We start from the raw sequence: 19,477 nt of genomic DNA, 5'->3' as shown, positions 1-19,477 counted from the left end.
AAGTCATCATTGCAAAATATTGACATTAATTATTTACTGAATGGAAAAACTGGTAGAAACTGACCTCAGAAAAAATCATTTTGCTATCTGGAGATATGTAGACACCTATGAGGCAATACTGACCCAATGACTTCTATTAGAAGACAGATTAAAGAAAGGCAAGCCCACATTTATAGCATTTGTACACTTAGTGAAAGCTTTTGACAATGTCAACTGGAATTCACTATTTGAAATTCTGAAGGTAGCAGTGGTAAAATAAAGGGAGTGAAAGATTATATACAATTTGTACAGAAACCATACAGCAGTTATAAGAGTCCAGGGGCATGAAAGAGAAGCAGTGGTTTAGAAGGGAGTGAGACAGGGGTTTAACCTATGCCCGATATTATTCAATCTGTACATTGAGCATGCTGTAAAAGAAATAAAAGGAAAATTTGAAGCAGGAATTAAAGTTTAGGGAGAAGAAATAAAAACTTTGGGTTTGTTGGTGACATTGTAATTCTATCAGAGACAGCAAAGGACTTGGAATAGCAGTTGAATGAAATGGACGGCTTCTTGAAAGGAGAATATGAAATTAACAACAACAAAAGTAAAACAAAGATAATGGAGTGTAGTCAAATTAAATCAGGTGATGCTAATGGAAATAGATTAGCAAACAAGACACTAAAAGTAGTATATGAGTTTTGTTGTTTGGGAAGCAAAAGAACTGATGATGCCCAAACTAGAGAGAATATAAAATGCAGACAGGCAATGGTAACAGAAGCATTTGTGAAGAAGAGAAATTTGTTAACATTGGGTATAGATTTAAGTGCTAGGAAGTCTTTTCTGAAGGTATTTGTCTGGAGTGGAAACCTGTATGGACATGAAACAGTCTAGACAAGAAGAGACTAGATAGTTTTGAAATGTAGTGCTATTGAATAATGCTGAAGATTAGATGGATAGGCCACGTAACTAATGAGGAGGAACTGAGTAGAATAGGGGAGACAAGAAATCTCCAGCATTACTTGACTAAAAGTAGGGATCAATTGATAGGACACATTGTGAGATGTCAACGGATCACCACTTCAGTACCGCAGGAAAGTGTGGTGGGTAAAAATTATAGAGGGAGACCAAGAAAGAAGGATGTAGACTCCTGTGGTTATTCAGAGATGAAAAGGCTCGCACAGGATACAGTAGCATGGAGAGCTGCATCAGACCAATCATGAGACTAAAGACCACAACAACAATATGTTTTTAAAAATATGCAAGTTTTGGAGCTAAGTGTTTCATCAGATTATGTATGACCTAGTGTTCCTTAATAATTGGGTTGACTTTTTAGTTTTTAATCTACATGTACATCTATATTTACATTTACACTCTCCCAAGTACTGTGAAGTGCATGGCAGAGAAAAGATGTGTCATTGTTGAAGATAATCAAATATTAGTCACAATTAAATTGATTCCAAAGTTATTGTGTATTGATTTGTGTATGGTCCAAAAAAAGGTTGTAATTGCTGTTCATTAGAAACTTTTCCCTCCTTCATTGGTTGCAGGAATATAAGTTGAACATTATTAAATTCTGTAATATTGATATCAAAGATCTATATATCTAACTATGGGTTTATTTCCAAATATTGAGAGTAGAAAACATTATTTTAGTGCCTGATCATGGCAACATAGTATTGTAGTATGCAATACACAGAAAAACAATATTGTAGTCTCTGATACACAGTAAAGTAGTATTCTGGTATCTGAAACAGCCTAAAACAGTATTGTAGTATCCACTACATGATTAATTTGTATCACTAGGCAGGGAGTTTTTATAAAGGCTGATTTTAAGGTTTCAAATGCTGCCTGGAAGGCCACTGTCCAAAGCAATCTGAGATGCCTGTGGTATGAATTTGGAGTAGTAATTTACTTTCCCTGAGAATACTTACAGTTCCTTTAGATTTGTTGGTGTGGATAAGAGAGTAATGCCTTCACATCTTTTTATGACAGTTCTAAGCTCCTACTGCTAAGAAAGGGGCTTAAGTATTCCACATGAGGTTGGGAGAATCATTGTTCACCCAAATTTCACTCTATAGCATTCTGCTGGAGCTTGAGGAGAAGCAGATGCAGGTTGTGTACATATTTAGTTTCTGTTTGGCATGTGACAGTTGTATCACCCAAGGAATTGCCACAACTGGAGTTGCTGAAGATAACTTGTTTGAGGTAATGCTGGAAAATCGCTAGGCAGCTAACAGTACTGAAATGCAATTGATAGTAGCAACACACACCAAATGTCATGTTAACTACCACATATGAATGGGCTATTTGCCAAGTGGAAATGGGAAATATGCTTCAGCAAGATTGAGTTTGGAGAAGAAATGGCCACCTCTGAGTTAGGTCAGAAGGGCTTTTGGATCAGGAATTCTGTATTAATCAACCACAGGTTGAGCATTCGTAAGGATTTGTAGTAGCAGCAGAGGTGAAGTTGCTGTTAGGTTTCTTTATTATGACTGGAGGCATAGCCCCTTGACTGAATTTCACCAGTATCAGAATGTGTAGACACTTGAGATGATCATGTTCTTGTTTGAGGGGATAGTGGAAAGTGACGAATTAGGGCAAGCATAGTAGCTGTTAGGCTAGTCACAGATCTCAGCTTGATATGTGCTGTACACTTTTTGGCACAACCAAGTCTGACATCAAGGGGAGAATAATACTCATCACTCAGTCCACAACTCATGGTTTAGTGGTTAGCATTGCTGCCTCTAGGGCTGGGTATTTGTGTTGTTCTAATAATTGCATCTCATCTCATCACAGTCCTGAAAGTTGCCAAAGTAGCATCAAATAGAAAGACTTGCACCAAGTGGCCAAACAACCCCAGATGAGTTTGTTGGCCAATAATGCCATATGATCATTTAGTTTTATTTATCACACAGTGCCTCTAAACTGTCCATGGTAAAGAACTGTGAAAAATTATGTACTTTGTCAATGATCTGAAAGCTGAAGCTTTGAATGGGATCCAAGCCAAAAAAAAAAAGTTCTGCACTTGGACAGAAGTGACAACTAAGAAGGAGAGATGGCATGAGAGCTTTTTGTACATTATGTCCAATTCACTGACATCCAGAAGCAGAATATTTTTCTCACTGTAAGAACAGGGCCACTGCACAAAAAGCTTGATTGGAGGTGCACCTAGTTTTTTGTGTGTAGGCTTATTGATTGAAGAGACAGTGGCACTCATATTGAGCTGATATTGAATAGGAGTTCTGTTAATGAGAAGCTGAAGGATTTATGGTCAGGTCTTTCTGTGATCATCTTGAAGGGATTAAACAACTTGCTGACATGTTTACAAGAGTTTGCTGATCATTGTAGTGGAAAGTGGGGCTGTGTGGGCCTCCAAGGTATGCTACAACAAACATCAGCTGTATTCAGAATGAGATTTTCACTCTGCAGCAGAGTGTGTGCTGATATGAAACTTCCTGGCAGATTAAAACTGTGTGCCGAAGCGAGACTCAAGCTCAGGACCTTTGCCTTTTGCTGGCAAGTGCTCTACCCTCTGAGCTACCCAAGCATGACTCATGCCCCATCCTCATAGCTTTACTTCTGCCAGCACCTCATCTCCTATGTTCCAAACTTCACAGGAGCTCTCCTGGAGAGTTGCCTGAGACTGCAGTCATGTGTGCAAGTTGTGTTTGCACGTGTATATGTGTGTGTGTGTGTGTGTGTGTGTGTGTGTGTGTGTGTGTGTGTGTTTTGCCTATTTTTGACTATGGCTTTATTGGCTGAAAGCTTTATGTGTGACAGTCTTTTTATTGTGCCTATCTGCAACTCAACATCTCCTCTATACGGTGAGTATCAACTTTCCTTTTCATAATATTGTTACATTCCATCCTAGATTTTCCAATGTTGATATTAGAGTTTAAAATTGTTGGTAAAGATGCAGCTTTCAATTTTAAGAATTTCTTGTAAAAATACCCATGTATCACTTGAATATTTAATGATAAACCTATTCTGACTGTAAGGGTCTCCCTGGAATGGAAGACCAATGTCTTAATCACTGTTTCACCTTGCTTGGGTGTAGACACTGTTCTATAAATTGTTTGAGCTTTTATTCCTTTGCATAATTGCTTCCTGGATATTTCAACTCTCACAAATGTTAATTTATTTTAGACTATATGGTCTACCTATATGTCACATCCTTCCAGTACGCATCAGATGATAAGATGTCATGCAACTGGGGGCCAGGAGGGAAGGGAATTCTCTGTCTGATCAGCTAATTTAAATAATGTAACTCTGCTTAAACCATACAGCTATACATTTGCATGACACTTCTATTTTCTCATGTATTGTGTTAATATACACATACACTATGTGATCAAAAGTACCCAGACACCCCCAAAAACATACATTGTTCTTATTAGGTGCATTGTGCTGCCACCTACTACCAGGTGCTCCATATCAGCAACCTCAGTAGTCGTTAGACATTGTGAGAGAGCAGAATGGGGTGCTCTGTGGAATTCATGGACTTTGAACATGATCAGGTGACTGTCACTTGTGTCATATGTCTGTAAGTGAGATTTCCACACTCCTAAACATCCCTAGGTCCACTGTTTCTGATGTGATAGTGGAGTGGAAACATGAGGGGATATACACAGCACAAAAGCATACAGGCCGACCTGATCTGTTGACTGGCAGAGACTGCTGACAGTTGAAGAGGGTTGTAATGTGTAATAGGCAGACATCTATCCAGACCATCACACAAGAATTCCAAACTGCATCAGGATCCACTGCAAGTACTATGACAGTTAGGCGGGAGGTGAGAAAACTTGGATTTCATGGTAAAGTGGCTACTCATGAGCCACACATCATGCCAGTCAGTGCCAAACAATGCCTCACTTGGTGTAAGGAGTGTAAACATTGGACGATTGAACAGTGGAAAAACATTGTGTGGAGTGATGAATCACGGTACACAATGTGGTGGTCCTATGACAGGGTGTGGGTATTGCGAATGCCCGGTGAACATCATCTGCCGGCGTGTGTACTGCCAATAGTAAAATTTGAAGGCGGTGGTGTTACGGTGTGGTCACATTTTTCACGGAGGGGGCTTGCACCACTTGTTGTTTTGCATGGCAATACCACAGCATAGGCCTACACTGATGTTTTAAGCACCTTCTTGCTTCCTGCTGTTGAAGAGCAATGCAGAGATGGCGATTGCATCTTTCAACATGATTGAGCACCTGTTCATAATGCATGGCCTGTGGCAGAGAGGTTACACAACAATAACATCCCTGTAATGGACTGGCCTGCTTAGATTCCTGACCTGAATCCTAAAGAACACCTTTGGGATGTTTTGGAATGTCGATTTCGTGTCAGGCATCACCAACCGAAATCGATACCTCTCCTCAGTGCAGCACTCCATGAAGAATGGGCTGCCATTCCCCAAGAAACCTTCCAGCACCTGTTTGAACATATGCCTGCGAGAGTGGAAGCTGTCATCAAGGCTAAGGGTGGGTCAACACCATATTGAATTCTAGCATTACCAATGGAGGGCACCATGAACTTGTAAGTCATTTTCTGCCAGGTGTCTGGATACTTTTGATCACATAATGTACAGCACAGATCTCCTCAGTAGTGTGGCTCTAGCTTGAGTTCTCTCTGAGATGTCTAGAAGTGGAAACATGGTTGAGAGCTCTCTACTGGACACACGTTGAAGGCCTATCTAAAGTGACAAAAGTAGACAGTGGCATTCAGTACACATGGCATTCCAGCTCTGCATTGAGAGTGGTCTCAGTATATTCATCAGCTTAGAAAGCAACAAAAGTGTATTTCTTCCTTGGTGTAGAGTTGAAGGAATTGTTAGAGCCTTAATACGTGAATATGGTCTATAATACGAGTTGAAATATTTAAAATAGTTATCTGAATGCTAAGTAAATGACTAAATGTTACTGTCACTAACCATCATTATTTAGAAGATTCAGAATATGTTTCAGATTGAAGAGTTTACTTTGTTGCTATCTCACGTATATTCTTCAAAATTTCTAGACTTTATTTTAACTGGGTGTATTTAAATATGTGTTGTAAGTTTGCTATTGTGCTCCATCGTTCTTGGGATATTATGGACTATATTTATGTTCATCTTAATCTGAAGATTGCTAGAATGAATATGGTATTTCCTTCAATATTTCAACAGGTCAAGAACACTTTATGTCTTTTACTACTACTTTCATTATGCAATATGAAGGTATATTAAAATATTTCTGTATTTGCATATGTCTGTATTTGTTTTACTTGATTTTTCTCTGCAGATTAACACATAATGAAAATTTATGCCCAGGTTCTTTATGATCTTTTCAAATGATGATGGTTTGTACCTTCTCTTGTGACACTTTAAGGAATGATATTGCACAAGAATCTCATATTTCCTCTTTAATGAATTAGTTTGATAAAAAATCTTACAATACTTCTAGATAAAAAATTACACTAATTGTATTTGGTGTGTATTTATACTCATACTTACCTTATTTATTATTGGAAAGTAATGAAAGTTAGTTTCATTGTTGTTTCAGAGCTGATGGAGCTGTCATGGCCCATACTTGGGAATATGTTTTACAAGATGAGTTGATACCAGATCACCAATGGTAAGAAATTTTTCAATGCAGTGTTTTTGATGACAATATTTTTTAGTGAACCTATATGAAAATGGGAATAAATATCTTTCTATTTGTGAATTTCATGCATGTCTGAGGCTACATTTCCCTCTGTTACCAAACTGATTATTCCTTGATGCTTCAGGGTGTGTCCTATCACCCAATCCCTTCTTTTAACCATATTGTGTGCTTGCTATTCAAATAATCTTCAGCACTCTTCTCTAGCAATAACTTTCAAAAGCTTTGTCTCTGTACCATTTGTCATCAATGTTTGACTCCCACAAAATGCTACATGCCATGTAAACACATTTGGAAAATACTTATTAAAACTTAAATTTATATTTGATGTTAAGACATTTCTTTTCTTGAGAAAAACAGTCCTATTACCAGTCTGTATTCTCTTTACTTCTACCATTGTCAGTTATTTTGCTATCCAAATAGCAAAACTAACTACTGTCTTTATTGTCTGACTTCCTAAACTGATCCCTGTAACATTACTTGGCCTAATTTGACCACACTTATTGCCCTCATTTTAATTTTATTTATGTTCATCTTATAACTTAATCTCAGACAATACCTATTCAGTTCAAGAGGCCTGTCAGATCTTTGTCACTGGACTCTTTTGTGGTGGCTTATCTAAATAAAATCTTCTCAATTTTCAAGCTGCATCACTTTAACTAAATTACTCGAGCCTTCAACAGCTATCTGCACTGTTGTCATCAGGAGCAAAAACCACTGACTGCCAGGGGATGGCATGGTGTTCCACTTATAAAGGCACAATTGCACCATCTGGAACCTTCCAGAGAGGACCAAAGCGATGCATGTACAAGGAGGCAAGTTGGGCAGCTCCTAGCAGTGCTGGCACACTGCAGGAACAAAAGATGTCAGGTTGTGTGAAAGGTCAGGGCCACTTTTAAAACTGCTGCACCACCTCTCAACAAGCAATTGTGATGCAAAAAAAAAAAAAAAAAAAAAAAAAAAAAAAAAAAAAAAAAAAAAAAAAAGCCATAAGTACCACCAATTAATGCTTCTGTAGTTAATACTAAGGAATCCAGCATCATCTTCCATGTGCAATGAATATGACTCACACTAGTGGAGATATATAATGAAAGGTTTGATAATCATGTCCCTACCAATTTCTCCTTGTTGATCTTCATCCACCAGCATTCTGCTTGTCTTATGAGTTGGGGGCATGGTGTCATGAGGCTTGGGAGTATGAAAGATCATTATAAGGACAAATCCCATCTACATAACTCAGAGAAACTGGTTTGGAGGGAGGGGAGAGGGGGAAGAGAATAATACTCCATACAGATAAAGGTTCAACCAATGTTGTGAAGAACTGCAGTGATTACCTGACAGGTGGTGCCTGGCGAGAGTCTGACTCTGCCATGTATAAGCCCTACCAAAGTTATCCCAAACCATAAGTCTGGCATAACCTCCAATCCCTACTCAGATTCCCAGGAACATGCTAGAACCTCTCCCATGAATCCATCTCCTTCATCTCTTTTCCTAAAATCCATAAACCTAACCATCATGAATGCACCATTGTAGATGATTACTGCACTATCAGAGAAAGAATCATGGGTTTACATCATCAACAACTCCAACCCACTGCCTGCAGCATAAGTTCCTATATACAGGACACCATAATCCATTTACTTCATCTGCACCCCCCCCCCTCCCAAACCATCCAGATACTTGCATGTCACTGATGACACAAGCTCCCAGTGCACTGATACCTCACATACTCATGGCCTTGCTGCCACTGAGCACTACCTCATCTAACACCTCTTGCCTCCAAACCACCAATTCATGCCTTATACAAATGGTTGACTACTTGCAACTGCTTCTGCAGCAATGGGAAGATTTACAAACAAAGCCATAAAAGGCTATGCTTACTACATTAGGAAACAAAAATATTTCGTTTCTATTTGACTGAAATTTAATCCATGTACAGAAGTTGGAAATGAATTTAATTTTTTTTTCAAACAGTTTAATGCTCTGTAACTTGAGCTCAGTATATTTCATTTAAATCATTGTTACAGAGAACCCCTCATTATTGCATGGCAACCTGATGTGCCTACAGATTTGTGGACTGTCTAAAGAAAGCCTTTTTAGTTGCCCAAGATCCTAAACTGCTCTGCTGATCCAAGTTAATTGATGATATCTTCACAATATGTCTCCAGGTCTGGGACACTTTATCCTAAACCTCCGTGACCTTAACACCTCGTCTTCTAATTGTTTCATCTGTCCCTTTCCAATTTAGCACATCATCTTCGTGAACATGAACCTAAACACTCTGATGTATCTGTGAAAACTTCTATCCCAATAAAGCCTACCAACCATGAACAGCATGGCCACTTAAATAGCTGCCATCCCACTCACACTAAAAAGTCTCTCCTGCATAGTCTAGCCATCTGTGAATGTACATCTGCACTGATGAGTAGCTCCCAGCTCAGTACAATGAAGTCTTGCTAAAGGCTTCGCAGACAGTCTCTACCCTCCAAACATTGTCCATAAACAGATCACCATATCCACAAATGTCTCTAATTTTCCAACTATCCCTATGGATCAGCTATAAGTGAGCAGAATGTCCATTACCCAGTAACACTCTGGATGGTAACAATTTAACTAAATCCTCCACCAGGGCTTCTACTACCCTACCTCATACCCTAAAATGAAGAATCTTTCAGGTTCTTCTTGTATCTCCCAAAAAGGTATTATGATATCCACGCAGTCTATGAAATTTCCTAGTCCATTCTTATGCTACCCCTACTTCTGACTCCTTGCCACAAAGGTCATATCCCTGTGGAAGGCCTAGCTGCAGGACTGTCCTATGCACTCTGAGCACATTCTATTCCAGTCCTGTTATGAGCAGGTCGTACTCTGCCAAAGGCTGTTCCACCTGTGGAAGCAGTCATGCCATATACCAACTCTGCTGTAAGTTGTGTGTAGCCCTTTTTGTGGATATGCTACTTACCAGCGGTCCACCTGAATGAATATTCACTACCAAATTATGGTAAAAAGTAAAGACAATCACCCAGTGGCAGAACATGCTGTTGAGGTCAACTTCCGTGCCTTCCAAGTGCCTGCTTAGTAACAGAAGCCAGTTATACCCCCTCCCTACCCCTTTTACAACTTTATCTTCTCCGAATGATGTATATAGATAGGAATTATCCTTACAACACATCCTTCTATACTGCAATCCTCCTGGATGCAACCTCAGTTGGCCCCAGTTCCAAAACCACCTCCACCCCCATCATGTCTTCCTCTTCACTCCATCAATCTGTAACCACAGTGTTATTTTTGTAATCTCTCCCACTTCCCCTGTCCTGTATCCGCCCACCTCTCCCAACCCACTCCTGCACTTTATAATGTCACTTGCAACTTCTACTGGCTATGACAGGGTGAGCTCAGTAGTGCCACAGTCCAGTTTGTTTTCTACTTCTCCCTACCAGCAATCATCCTATCTCTCCTCTGTCCCTCTCCTTGTCCCTCTAATTAATCAAGGTAACCGCTCATCTTCAACAGGTTACAACACTGGTTACTCAGTTAGCTTCAGGAAAATATGTCTTTCACAAGCTTAGAAATGGTTTCAGTCTTGTTTATGTGCATGTTGGCCACCACATGTCTCAACTATATTGTGAATTGTTACACTCACTCATTCCATTGTTTTTGTCTTATACACACACATATATTAGCTGAAAGGCTAGGAGACTACTGTCTTTGCATGTATATTGAATGTAATTCTGGATTTTTCACCTATACATTTTGCTTTGTTGGCAAGGGATAGAAAATGTGACATTATTATATCGCTAATACTAAAAAATGATAAAGAATTATTTCTCACAGTTATACTGCTGATGGGCATGCTTATGGTACTCCAGAAGTGACACCTCCAGCACCAATTAGGCTGCAATGGGATTTGAAACCAGATTGTATTGAGGCCATTGACACCTCATATAAAGTGAGTATAGATTACTCAAATCACTTATGTTGTTTACTTTATTAGCACAAATATGTTGATACTTTTGTCATTTCAACAGGTTGTCAGTGAACTTATCAGTGACCTGGATATGCATCTTCTTGTGCATGATGCATATGGAAAAGGTTTTATAAAGGAATGCCGTCTCAGCCCTGATGCATTTATTCAAATGGCCATCCAATTGGCTTATTACAGGGTATGATAATGTTGCATTGCTAACACCAGCTAAATAATTAATCTAAAGTAGTAGTTATCTTTGTTTATTTACTGTCTATATGGTGTGTTCCATAAGGAAAGGTCAATTGTGATCACAGAAATGACTATGATCTGTTTCAAATATTTTGCAAGATAAACCTCTGTAGTTATTTATTATGAACTGATTTTATTTTTTATTTCATGCATTATTTATTAGGTTACAAATGTAGAACTATTTATAACACAATTTCAACACTTATCAATAAATTTAAATGAATTTGTGATTAAGAAGTTCACTGTCATCTTCAGTGCACTTTTGGAATCTCAGGAGAATAGATTCCATTGCTTGGTTTCATAGTAAAACAATAGCACCATAAATTGTCCCTAATTATGATCTTGAAAAAAATTCTGGGGTAGTTTGGAGCTGTTCTTTCAAAATAAAGCATGCTTCAACCTGACATTCATTGTGTTGGTTGGTCAGAATCCAAGGCACAAATCTGACAGTGGCCCTTCTCACTCTCAAATCATCTGTTAAAACTTTGCAAGCTAAGACAATCCAGTTAACTTCCCCTTGTGTCCAGTGAGCCGTCATTGGTCTTCAAGCACAGTTTCACATGGGTTCTTGGAGTTTCTATTTGTTTGAGTAGTTGACAAGAAAAGCACTTATACATAACATCATCTTTATAAGCTGTTTTCAATGTCACAACAGTTTTTGTGGCAGTTTTCCTGAGCTGGAAGCAAAATTTCACAGCCAAGCATTCTTACTTACACACTCCATCATAAAAGATAAAACAAGGAGAAAAACAGTTGTGATGAAAACAATTCACTATGAACTGACAAAATATTCCTGGCCAAGGCTGGAAGCAGGACTGAACTTGCAAAGAGTTCTGTGACACAATCCTAGCAAGAAAAATGTGTACTATGCAAGTTTTTTCAAGGTCAGAATTATTCCAGGAGCTTTTCGGTTCCTCCTTGCATATTTAGAATGTACCTTAAGCTATTTTTCTACATATCACTACTGTTATTGACATGCATCATAAGCCAGAGTATGTTTCATATTCCAGTACTGCAGAAATGTTTTACTTACCTGCTCAATCACTCTAACATTGATTTGTGAACTGTGATGTCCTGTGTAAAAGCCCTACTTTCCCAGCTTCACAAACAAGTAAAAGTCTTTTGAAATGAAGAAGGTGCCAGAATTCAAATAGTTCTTATGGGGTAAGAATTTTGAGTGCATTAAATAGTATCTCCAAACTGCACTGCATACTTTGTTTTGGTTAGCCAAATCTCACAGAAAATGTCAGCATTAATAGTGTGTACTTAAAAATGTGATGTGAAGTGATCCATCCATGTGCAAAAATAAGTTTGCCTGCTGTGTGAAGCTGAATTTTTGTCTTTTATGGTGAGTATCTGGAATGTCATTCCAGTGTCTGACACTTATTCTCAGTTGCACAGGGAACTAATCAAATTTTAACATTTGCTTACACTACTGTATAATGAATTGCAGCATGAATTTCATACTTGGAATGTGAAATTATCACAATCATTATAAATTCTTTTTTGAGGACAGCTCTGTTTCAATTGAGGTCTGATGTATTGTAGCATATACAGAGAATAAAATAATTAAAAAACCATCAACTAAGAGAAAATAATTATAACTGCATTTCTATTAGGTTTGTATTTTTATTTCTGGTTAACTTTAACAATAATTACATAAATGTAATATATAAGAAACAGTTGCTGACAATAAAAATTAACTAGAATATTTTTCTTGCAGGACATTGGGAAATTTACTCTTACGTATGAAGCATCAATGACACGGCTGTACCTGAAGGGTCGAACTGAGACTGTTCGCTCATGCACAACTGAATCAGTAGAATGGGTGAAATCAATGATGAATCCTAATTCCTCTGTAAGTTAAATTCATCTTGAGAACTACTTGAACTGCACAATATTATAATTTAAAACCATGAGGAAACTGAATGACTGAGCAGTATTTACCTTCACTGAGTGAAATTCAAATGCTATTGAGGTAACAGTATTAAAAAAACTGTGCTAAATCTTTGCCTCTCCTTTTACTCTCAACAGGTGGGCTCCTTTCATCTAGGGGTCTGAGTGACCTGCCCCTCCTGTGTAAACTTTCACAGTCCATCTCTCTTTCGCCTCTGGTGAAAGTGCTAATAGTTGTGAAGGCTAGGACAGTTATCTGTAATTTTGTACATTTATATTGGAAGTAACGCAATTTTGCTCCTGTAGATAGGTACTGGTCAGCGATCTTGTCTCCAGTTTTCTCACATGAATTTTCTATTACATACAGTATCAACATTTACAGTTTTATGAAATGAGTCAGTTTTGTAGTTGAATAAACAAGGTAAATACTTAACAGTTTAAAGTATTATAAGTTTATTTTATTATGGACTTGAAACAGGTAGTAGAAGTAGATAGTAAACATAAATAAGTGTTTCAAACAGAGTTCCATGTAATGGACAGCTTTTAGGTCACAAATATGTGGACAAGCACTATGGTATAAGATATGTACGGTTGAATAACTGGTGACATTGCATAATCTAGATATGACAAACTTACCAGAGAAATTTCAACACTGGTGACATCACTTTCTATGCATTTTTCCCACCCAATTTAATTCTTAATTAATATAATATTTGGTTACCAACAACAGTACTGAGGTTTAATGTTGATCTAACAATTCTACATGTAACTCATGACTTGAATGTTCAAAACTTGTGATTTATCAGCTGGAATCTGACCCACAATGCATTACAGAGCAAGGACCTTGTCTCTCATGATTATGTCTATATCTATACTGTATAATCTTGGGCAATTATTACCTGTGAGCTAACAGTGCATTGTGACAGAGGAAATGCTAGTAGGCCTACTGCAGACATGCAACAAAAGTTTTAAATTCCACACAGTTCATTTCTCAAATGTGAAATGTGATTTATTCATCTCATTACCAACAGTTTTCATATAATTTGATTTATTGTATAGGAGATGTGTCATGTTTTACGATAAGAACATTATCAGAAGAACTGCAAATGCTTATGTTATTTTATATACATTTCAGACATACAGCTACACAGATTAATACTTGTTATAGTTTTCAGCATGGCTTTCCTGAATACAGCTTTATAGCTTCATAACAAAATAAGGATTTCTGTTTGATTTCAGCTCATTGTAGAGCTGTCTGTTTCCAGCACTGGAGATTTTCATTCCTAGTGTAATGCACTTAAGTTTACTGATAAGATTCTTATGCCAATTTCTGGCAAGAAAATATTCATTGAATATGTGTACAAAACAATTTAACAGCTTGTCATAGTTTCTGTTGCTGAATGTTTTGGAAGCTTTTCTTTATCTGCTTTCGGGAGCTCAATAAACAGGGTTGATTGATATGAAATCTCTAGTTCTAAGCAGTACTTATGTGGATTTTCAAACTGATAGTTTTTAATAATATTATCAATACAGGTCACTGACATGCTTGTGATATTCTTGAGTACCGCTGAAGTTGCTAGAGAAAGCAGTTAACAAGAGACATGTTATTTGAACCAAGTCACTGCTTTCAACAAACACATTTAAGTTGAAGCCTGCTGTGATCTCAACTTTTTTCCTTACTTTCTTCCTGAAGTTTTCTAACATTCATTGGAATTTAGATAAGAACACTTCTGTTACAGCACATCCAGGAATTCTATAGGTTGCTATCACTGTATTCAGATCAGTTAACTCCATAGAGTAACCCTCAAACACACTCTCTTCATTTAAATAATTAAAATTTTCTCTTACTTCATAACTTCGAAAGAATCAACAACAATTTAGGAGCCCCCATGAGATTTACAATATTTCTTGTACAAAAGCTGATAGCTACCTCAAAACTGTTAACAGTGTTTAAAACTTTTATAGAAACTTTTGTTAACTATTGCTCAGGCAGATTATTTTGATATTTATGCATCCTCAGAGTAGAATTTTGAGTTCATCGATATTAGAATATTTATATATGCTAGTTGTGCTGCAAAGAACATGTCTGTTGTTGACTGTGAATTGATGTGAGTGCTTCCTTTGATATTTATACTTTTTATTTTCAGTGTTTGTATTTGATTTATCACCCTTATCTGAATTATATTGGTTTCCATTACTTTTTATGATTTTACGCAAGTCTCTAAAAATTTTAATGAAGATCATAGAGCCTAACCTATTGAGGTATAGTACAGTTTTCCCCAGACATTTGTCATTCAGAAACTTCTTTGGGTCTTTGAATACTGCCCCATACCTTTCACAGTGTTCGCTAATGACACTTACTGGTGTTTTCTAATGCTGCTAATTACCAGCCTGGAGGTTGTGTAAACAGATTTTATCAATCCAGGCAGATTTCATGTCTTACTTATGATTTCTTCCTCACTGTTGATGTGGATAGAATTTGTACCCACGTGGATTAAAACAGTTTTGTAATTATCTATTTATTTATATAGTGCCCATATTATCATATTCATGTTATTGGACTTGTCAAAGCATAGAACAGTATAAAATATTACATATTTACATCATGTACAAAATCTTATCATTGGCATCAACACATCTTTATAACAAAAACATTATTCTGATTACGTACATACAGATAGAAGAAAAGCTTGTGAAAACCCTTGGTTGGTTTCACTAAAGCTATTAAATACTGGTACTTTAGTTAACTAGGCATTGTAACATACAGCACAAAAGCTAGGTGCATAATTACGTACATACATGGATGAAAGAAGTTTGGTTTTATCTAGGTATGGTTGATAATTATGAATTTTTGTTTAGAGAGTTATGAAGTAGATCTACAGATTTGAGCAAAATTCCAGTTATTCATTAATGCTGCAGAAGCTGTTGTTCATTAGTAGATTTTGAGTTCTCTTTTGAATGTATTACTGTCTGGTATTTTTTGATGCTATCTGGCTATGCACTGTACAGAATTTTTGGTTTGTAAACAGCACTGTCCAGATAGTTTGATTTTCTCTGCACATCCCTATGATAGTCATTCCTGTTACTTGTTTGATAATGGTGGAACTCACTATTCAAAGGTCCTTTCAGTTTCATTATCATTTTTGGCTGTGTTGCTTTTCTGACTCAGCTCATTTTTAAAAAATTTTTTTTTATCTGATAGGATTGAATCCTAGGTTGAACATCAGTCATATAGTCTGGGCAGTAATTTGTTTTAACATAGAATAACCTATTAAAATTGTTTCTGTCATCTCCTTTTCTGTATCACCTACTTGTTTGGCCTTTTTGCTATAGGTAACCATTTAGCAGATTTGTATTTTTCACTTGCTATTCCACTGACGGAGTTCTCTGTAATATTTTTCATTTTATTACACATGTGCAAATACCATAGAATAACCTATTAAAAGGAAATTGTTTCTGTCATCTCCTTTTTTTGTATCACCTTCATGTTTGGCCTTTTTGCTATAAGTAACCATTTAGCACATTTGTATTTATCACTTGCTATTCCACTGATGGAGTTCTCTGTAATATTTTTCATTTTATCACACATGTGCAAATACCATTTAATTTGTTTAGTGTTTACTTGTTTTGGTGTTGAAATGTCTCTTTTCAGTGTTTCAATGTCATTGTGAAGCAATTTATTAATTTCTTCTCTTGAGTTCACTGTCCTTAGAAGTTCCAACATTTCAGTATGTGAAAAAATATGATTATGACCGTGGTAAATCATCTTTTATGAGTTTTAAATTCACTTCCACTCACTTTTCATGTTGCCATCAATTAAACTTAACACAAAACATACCTTTCTCGATGAATTTGGAACAATCCATACAGGCAAACTATTCAATTTAACCTTTGTGAGGACTGAAATGTGTAGGTACACTCTTCTATTGATGTCTTGTTACACTCTTCTATTGGCAACAGCTTGCATCAGTGTCATCACATATGAAAACATGTTGCTGTGTAACTTCAGCCAAAAAAATACCCATGTTTATCTTTCAACCATTTGTGCTAACTGCAGTGATGGAAATGTGTGGTGAATTCCTATGGGACTAAACTGATGAGGTCATCAGTCCCCAGGTTTACACACTACTTAATAGTAGTAGTAGTAGTAGTAGTAGCTTTAAACATCTGTAGATCTCTTTTTACAAGGATATAGGACATGTCAAAGTATTTACAAGTTTAGACCAATTTAAAATTAGCTAATTCATATACACATATAATTACAGACTTCTAATTAGGGACAATCATTAGATTTACTCCTGGTCTACAATACTTTTTTTTACAAATAACTTATTAAATAATGTAATGCCACACTGTTCACTAATATCCCACTATCAGTCACTGCACACACTATACACACATTGTTTCATAGCACTTTACTCACTACACACACACACACACACACACACACACACACACAATGGTGATCTCTGGGCCATTTTCTGTACTGCAACTTCCCATTTGCTATCTTGAAAAACTGAGTCAGCATCCCTCCATAATGAGCAAGATGTTGAGCTAAGGAAGAGGAAGAGATGTTAGTATTGTGCTATACGTAGCTTGGGGGTAAGTATTTCTAGAAAGGAAAAAAGAAGGAAAAAACATAATGTGAAGGTGTTATGTGGAATGTTCGATGTTTTATAATCATTACTATTATTATTATTACTTATTTATGTAACTTTTTTTTTATCAAACCCCTACTCTGTTTTGTCTAAGTAATCCTTCCATGTATAAAATATATTGCACAACAGGCACTTTCAGCTGCCTGTTTAAACAAGTGTATTTTTGCAATTTCTTTAATCTCTTTTGGTAATTTATTGTAAAGTTTTATTCCTTGGTAGAAAACACTGTTTTGAGTCTTATGTTTCTTTTTTCTTGGTAAATGTAAGTTGAGTCTATCTCTTGTTGCATGGTCATGGACAGAGCTGTTTGTGCAGTATATACCAATGTTATTTTTTGTGTACAACTGACTGGTAAATGTATTCACATGGAGCAGTTAAAATCCCCAGTGTTTTGAACAGATCTTTACAATGAGCTCAACTACTATTTTTGGTTATTATTCTTATGGCTCTTTTCCTGAAAATTGTGTTCATATTTTATGTGTTTGTTACCCAAAAAAGAATACCTTACCTAAGAATTGAGTGCACATATGAATAATATGTAACTAAAAGACACTGCATGTTACACACTGATGATAGGATTCTAAGGGCATAACATGCTGATGACATTCTGTTTGCAAGTACCTTTGCGTGTTCACACCACTTCAACTGAGAATCAATATTCATCCCTAGAAATTTTGCATTAGCTACACAGTCTATAGAGGTGCCATCTATATTTAATTTATGATTGTCATTTTTCCTCTTCAAACTGAAATTCATGGCATTAGTTTTCTTTATGTTCTTTATTGCTTATTGACCAATCATAAACTTCCTTGAGAGTTTAATTTGCTTTCTTGGCAAGGAGTTCTCTTGTTTTTTCAGTGACTGTAACATTGCTGTCATCAGTGAAGAGAATCTTTTCACCATGAGTAACAATACTGGGAAAGTCATTCATGTATATCAGGATAGAATTGGTCCTAATATGCCACCTTGCAGAACCCCTATATTAATGTATTTTGGTTCTGATAAGTGTTTAACTAAATGTTTAATATAATAGAGGGAAACATTCCACGTGGGAAAAATATATCTAAAAACAAAGGTGATGTGACTTACCGAACGAAAGCGCTGGCAGGTCGATAGACACACAAACAAACACAAACACATACACAAAATTCAAGCTTTCGCAACAAACTGTTGCCTCATCAGGAAAGAGGGAAGGAGAGGGAAAGACGAAAGGATGTGGGTTTTAAGGGAGAGGGTAAGGAGTCATTCCAATCCCGGGAGCGGAAAGACTTACCTTAGGGGGAAAAAAGGACGGGTATACACTCGCACACACACACATATCCATCCACACATATACAGACACAAGCAGACATATTTAAAGACAAAGAGTTTGGGCAGAGGTGTCAGTCGAGGCAGAAGTGCAGAGGCAAAGATGTTGTTGAATGACAGGTGAGGTATGAGTGGCGGCAACTTGAAATTAGCGGAGATTGAGGCCTGGTGGATAACGAGAAGAGAGGATATGTTGAAGAGCAAGTTCCCATCTCCAGAGTTCGGATAGGTTGGCGTTAGTGGGAAGTATCCAGATAACCCGGACGGTGTAACACTGTGCCAAGATGTGCTGGCCGTGCACCAAGGCATGTTTAGCCACAGGGTGATCCTCATTACCAACAAACACTGTCTGCCTGTGTCCATTCATGCGAATGGACAGTTTGTTGCTGGTCATTCCCACATAGAATGCATCACAGTGTAGGCAGGTCAGTTGGTAGATCACGTGGGTGCTTTCACACGTGGCTCTGCCTTTGATTGTGTACACCTTCCGGGTTACAGGACTGGAGTAGGTGGTGGTGGGAGGGTGCATGGGACAGGTTTTACACCGGGGGCGGTTACAAGGGTAGGAGCCAGAGGGTAGGGAAGGTGGTTTGGGGATTTCATAGGGATGAACTAACAGGTTACGAAGGTTAGGTGGACGGCGGAAAGACACTCTTGGTGGAGTGGGGAGGATTTCGTGAAGGATGGATCTCATTTCAGGGCAGGATTTGAGGAAGTCGTATCCCTGCTGGAGAGCCACATTCAGAATCTGATCCAGTCCCGGAAAGTATCCTGTC

General features: G+C 37.4%; 1 protein-coding gene across 1 annotated transcript in view; it reads left to right on the top strand.

The window, feature by feature from the left end:
• Nucleotides 1–19,477, top strand: part of LOC126254994 (carnitine O-palmitoyltransferase 1, liver isoform-like) — a 222,565-nt gene that overhangs the window by 187,441 nt on the left and 15,647 nt on the right. Inside the window, exons 11-14 of the mRNA XM_049955356.1 lie at nucleotides 6,525–6,596; nucleotides 10,458–10,572; nucleotides 10,652–10,786; nucleotides 12,563–12,697. Coding sequence (XP_049811313.1) covers nucleotides 6,525–6,596; nucleotides 10,458–10,572; nucleotides 10,652–10,786; nucleotides 12,563–12,697 — 457 coding nt within the window. The remainder of the gene's footprint in view (nucleotides 1–6,524; nucleotides 6,597–10,457; nucleotides 10,573–10,651; nucleotides 10,787–12,562; nucleotides 12,698–19,477) is intronic.

Source organism: Schistocerca nitens, chromosome 1, assembly GCF_023898315.1.
Source record: "Schistocerca nitens isolate TAMUIC-IGC-003100 chromosome 1, iqSchNite1.1, whole genome shotgun sequence".
Classification (NCBI taxonomy): Eukaryota; Metazoa; Arthropoda; class Insecta; order Orthoptera; family Acrididae; genus Schistocerca; species Schistocerca nitens.
The sequence above is the reverse complement of the archived record's forward strand: the minus strand, read 5'-3'. Positions and strand labels throughout refer to the sequence as shown.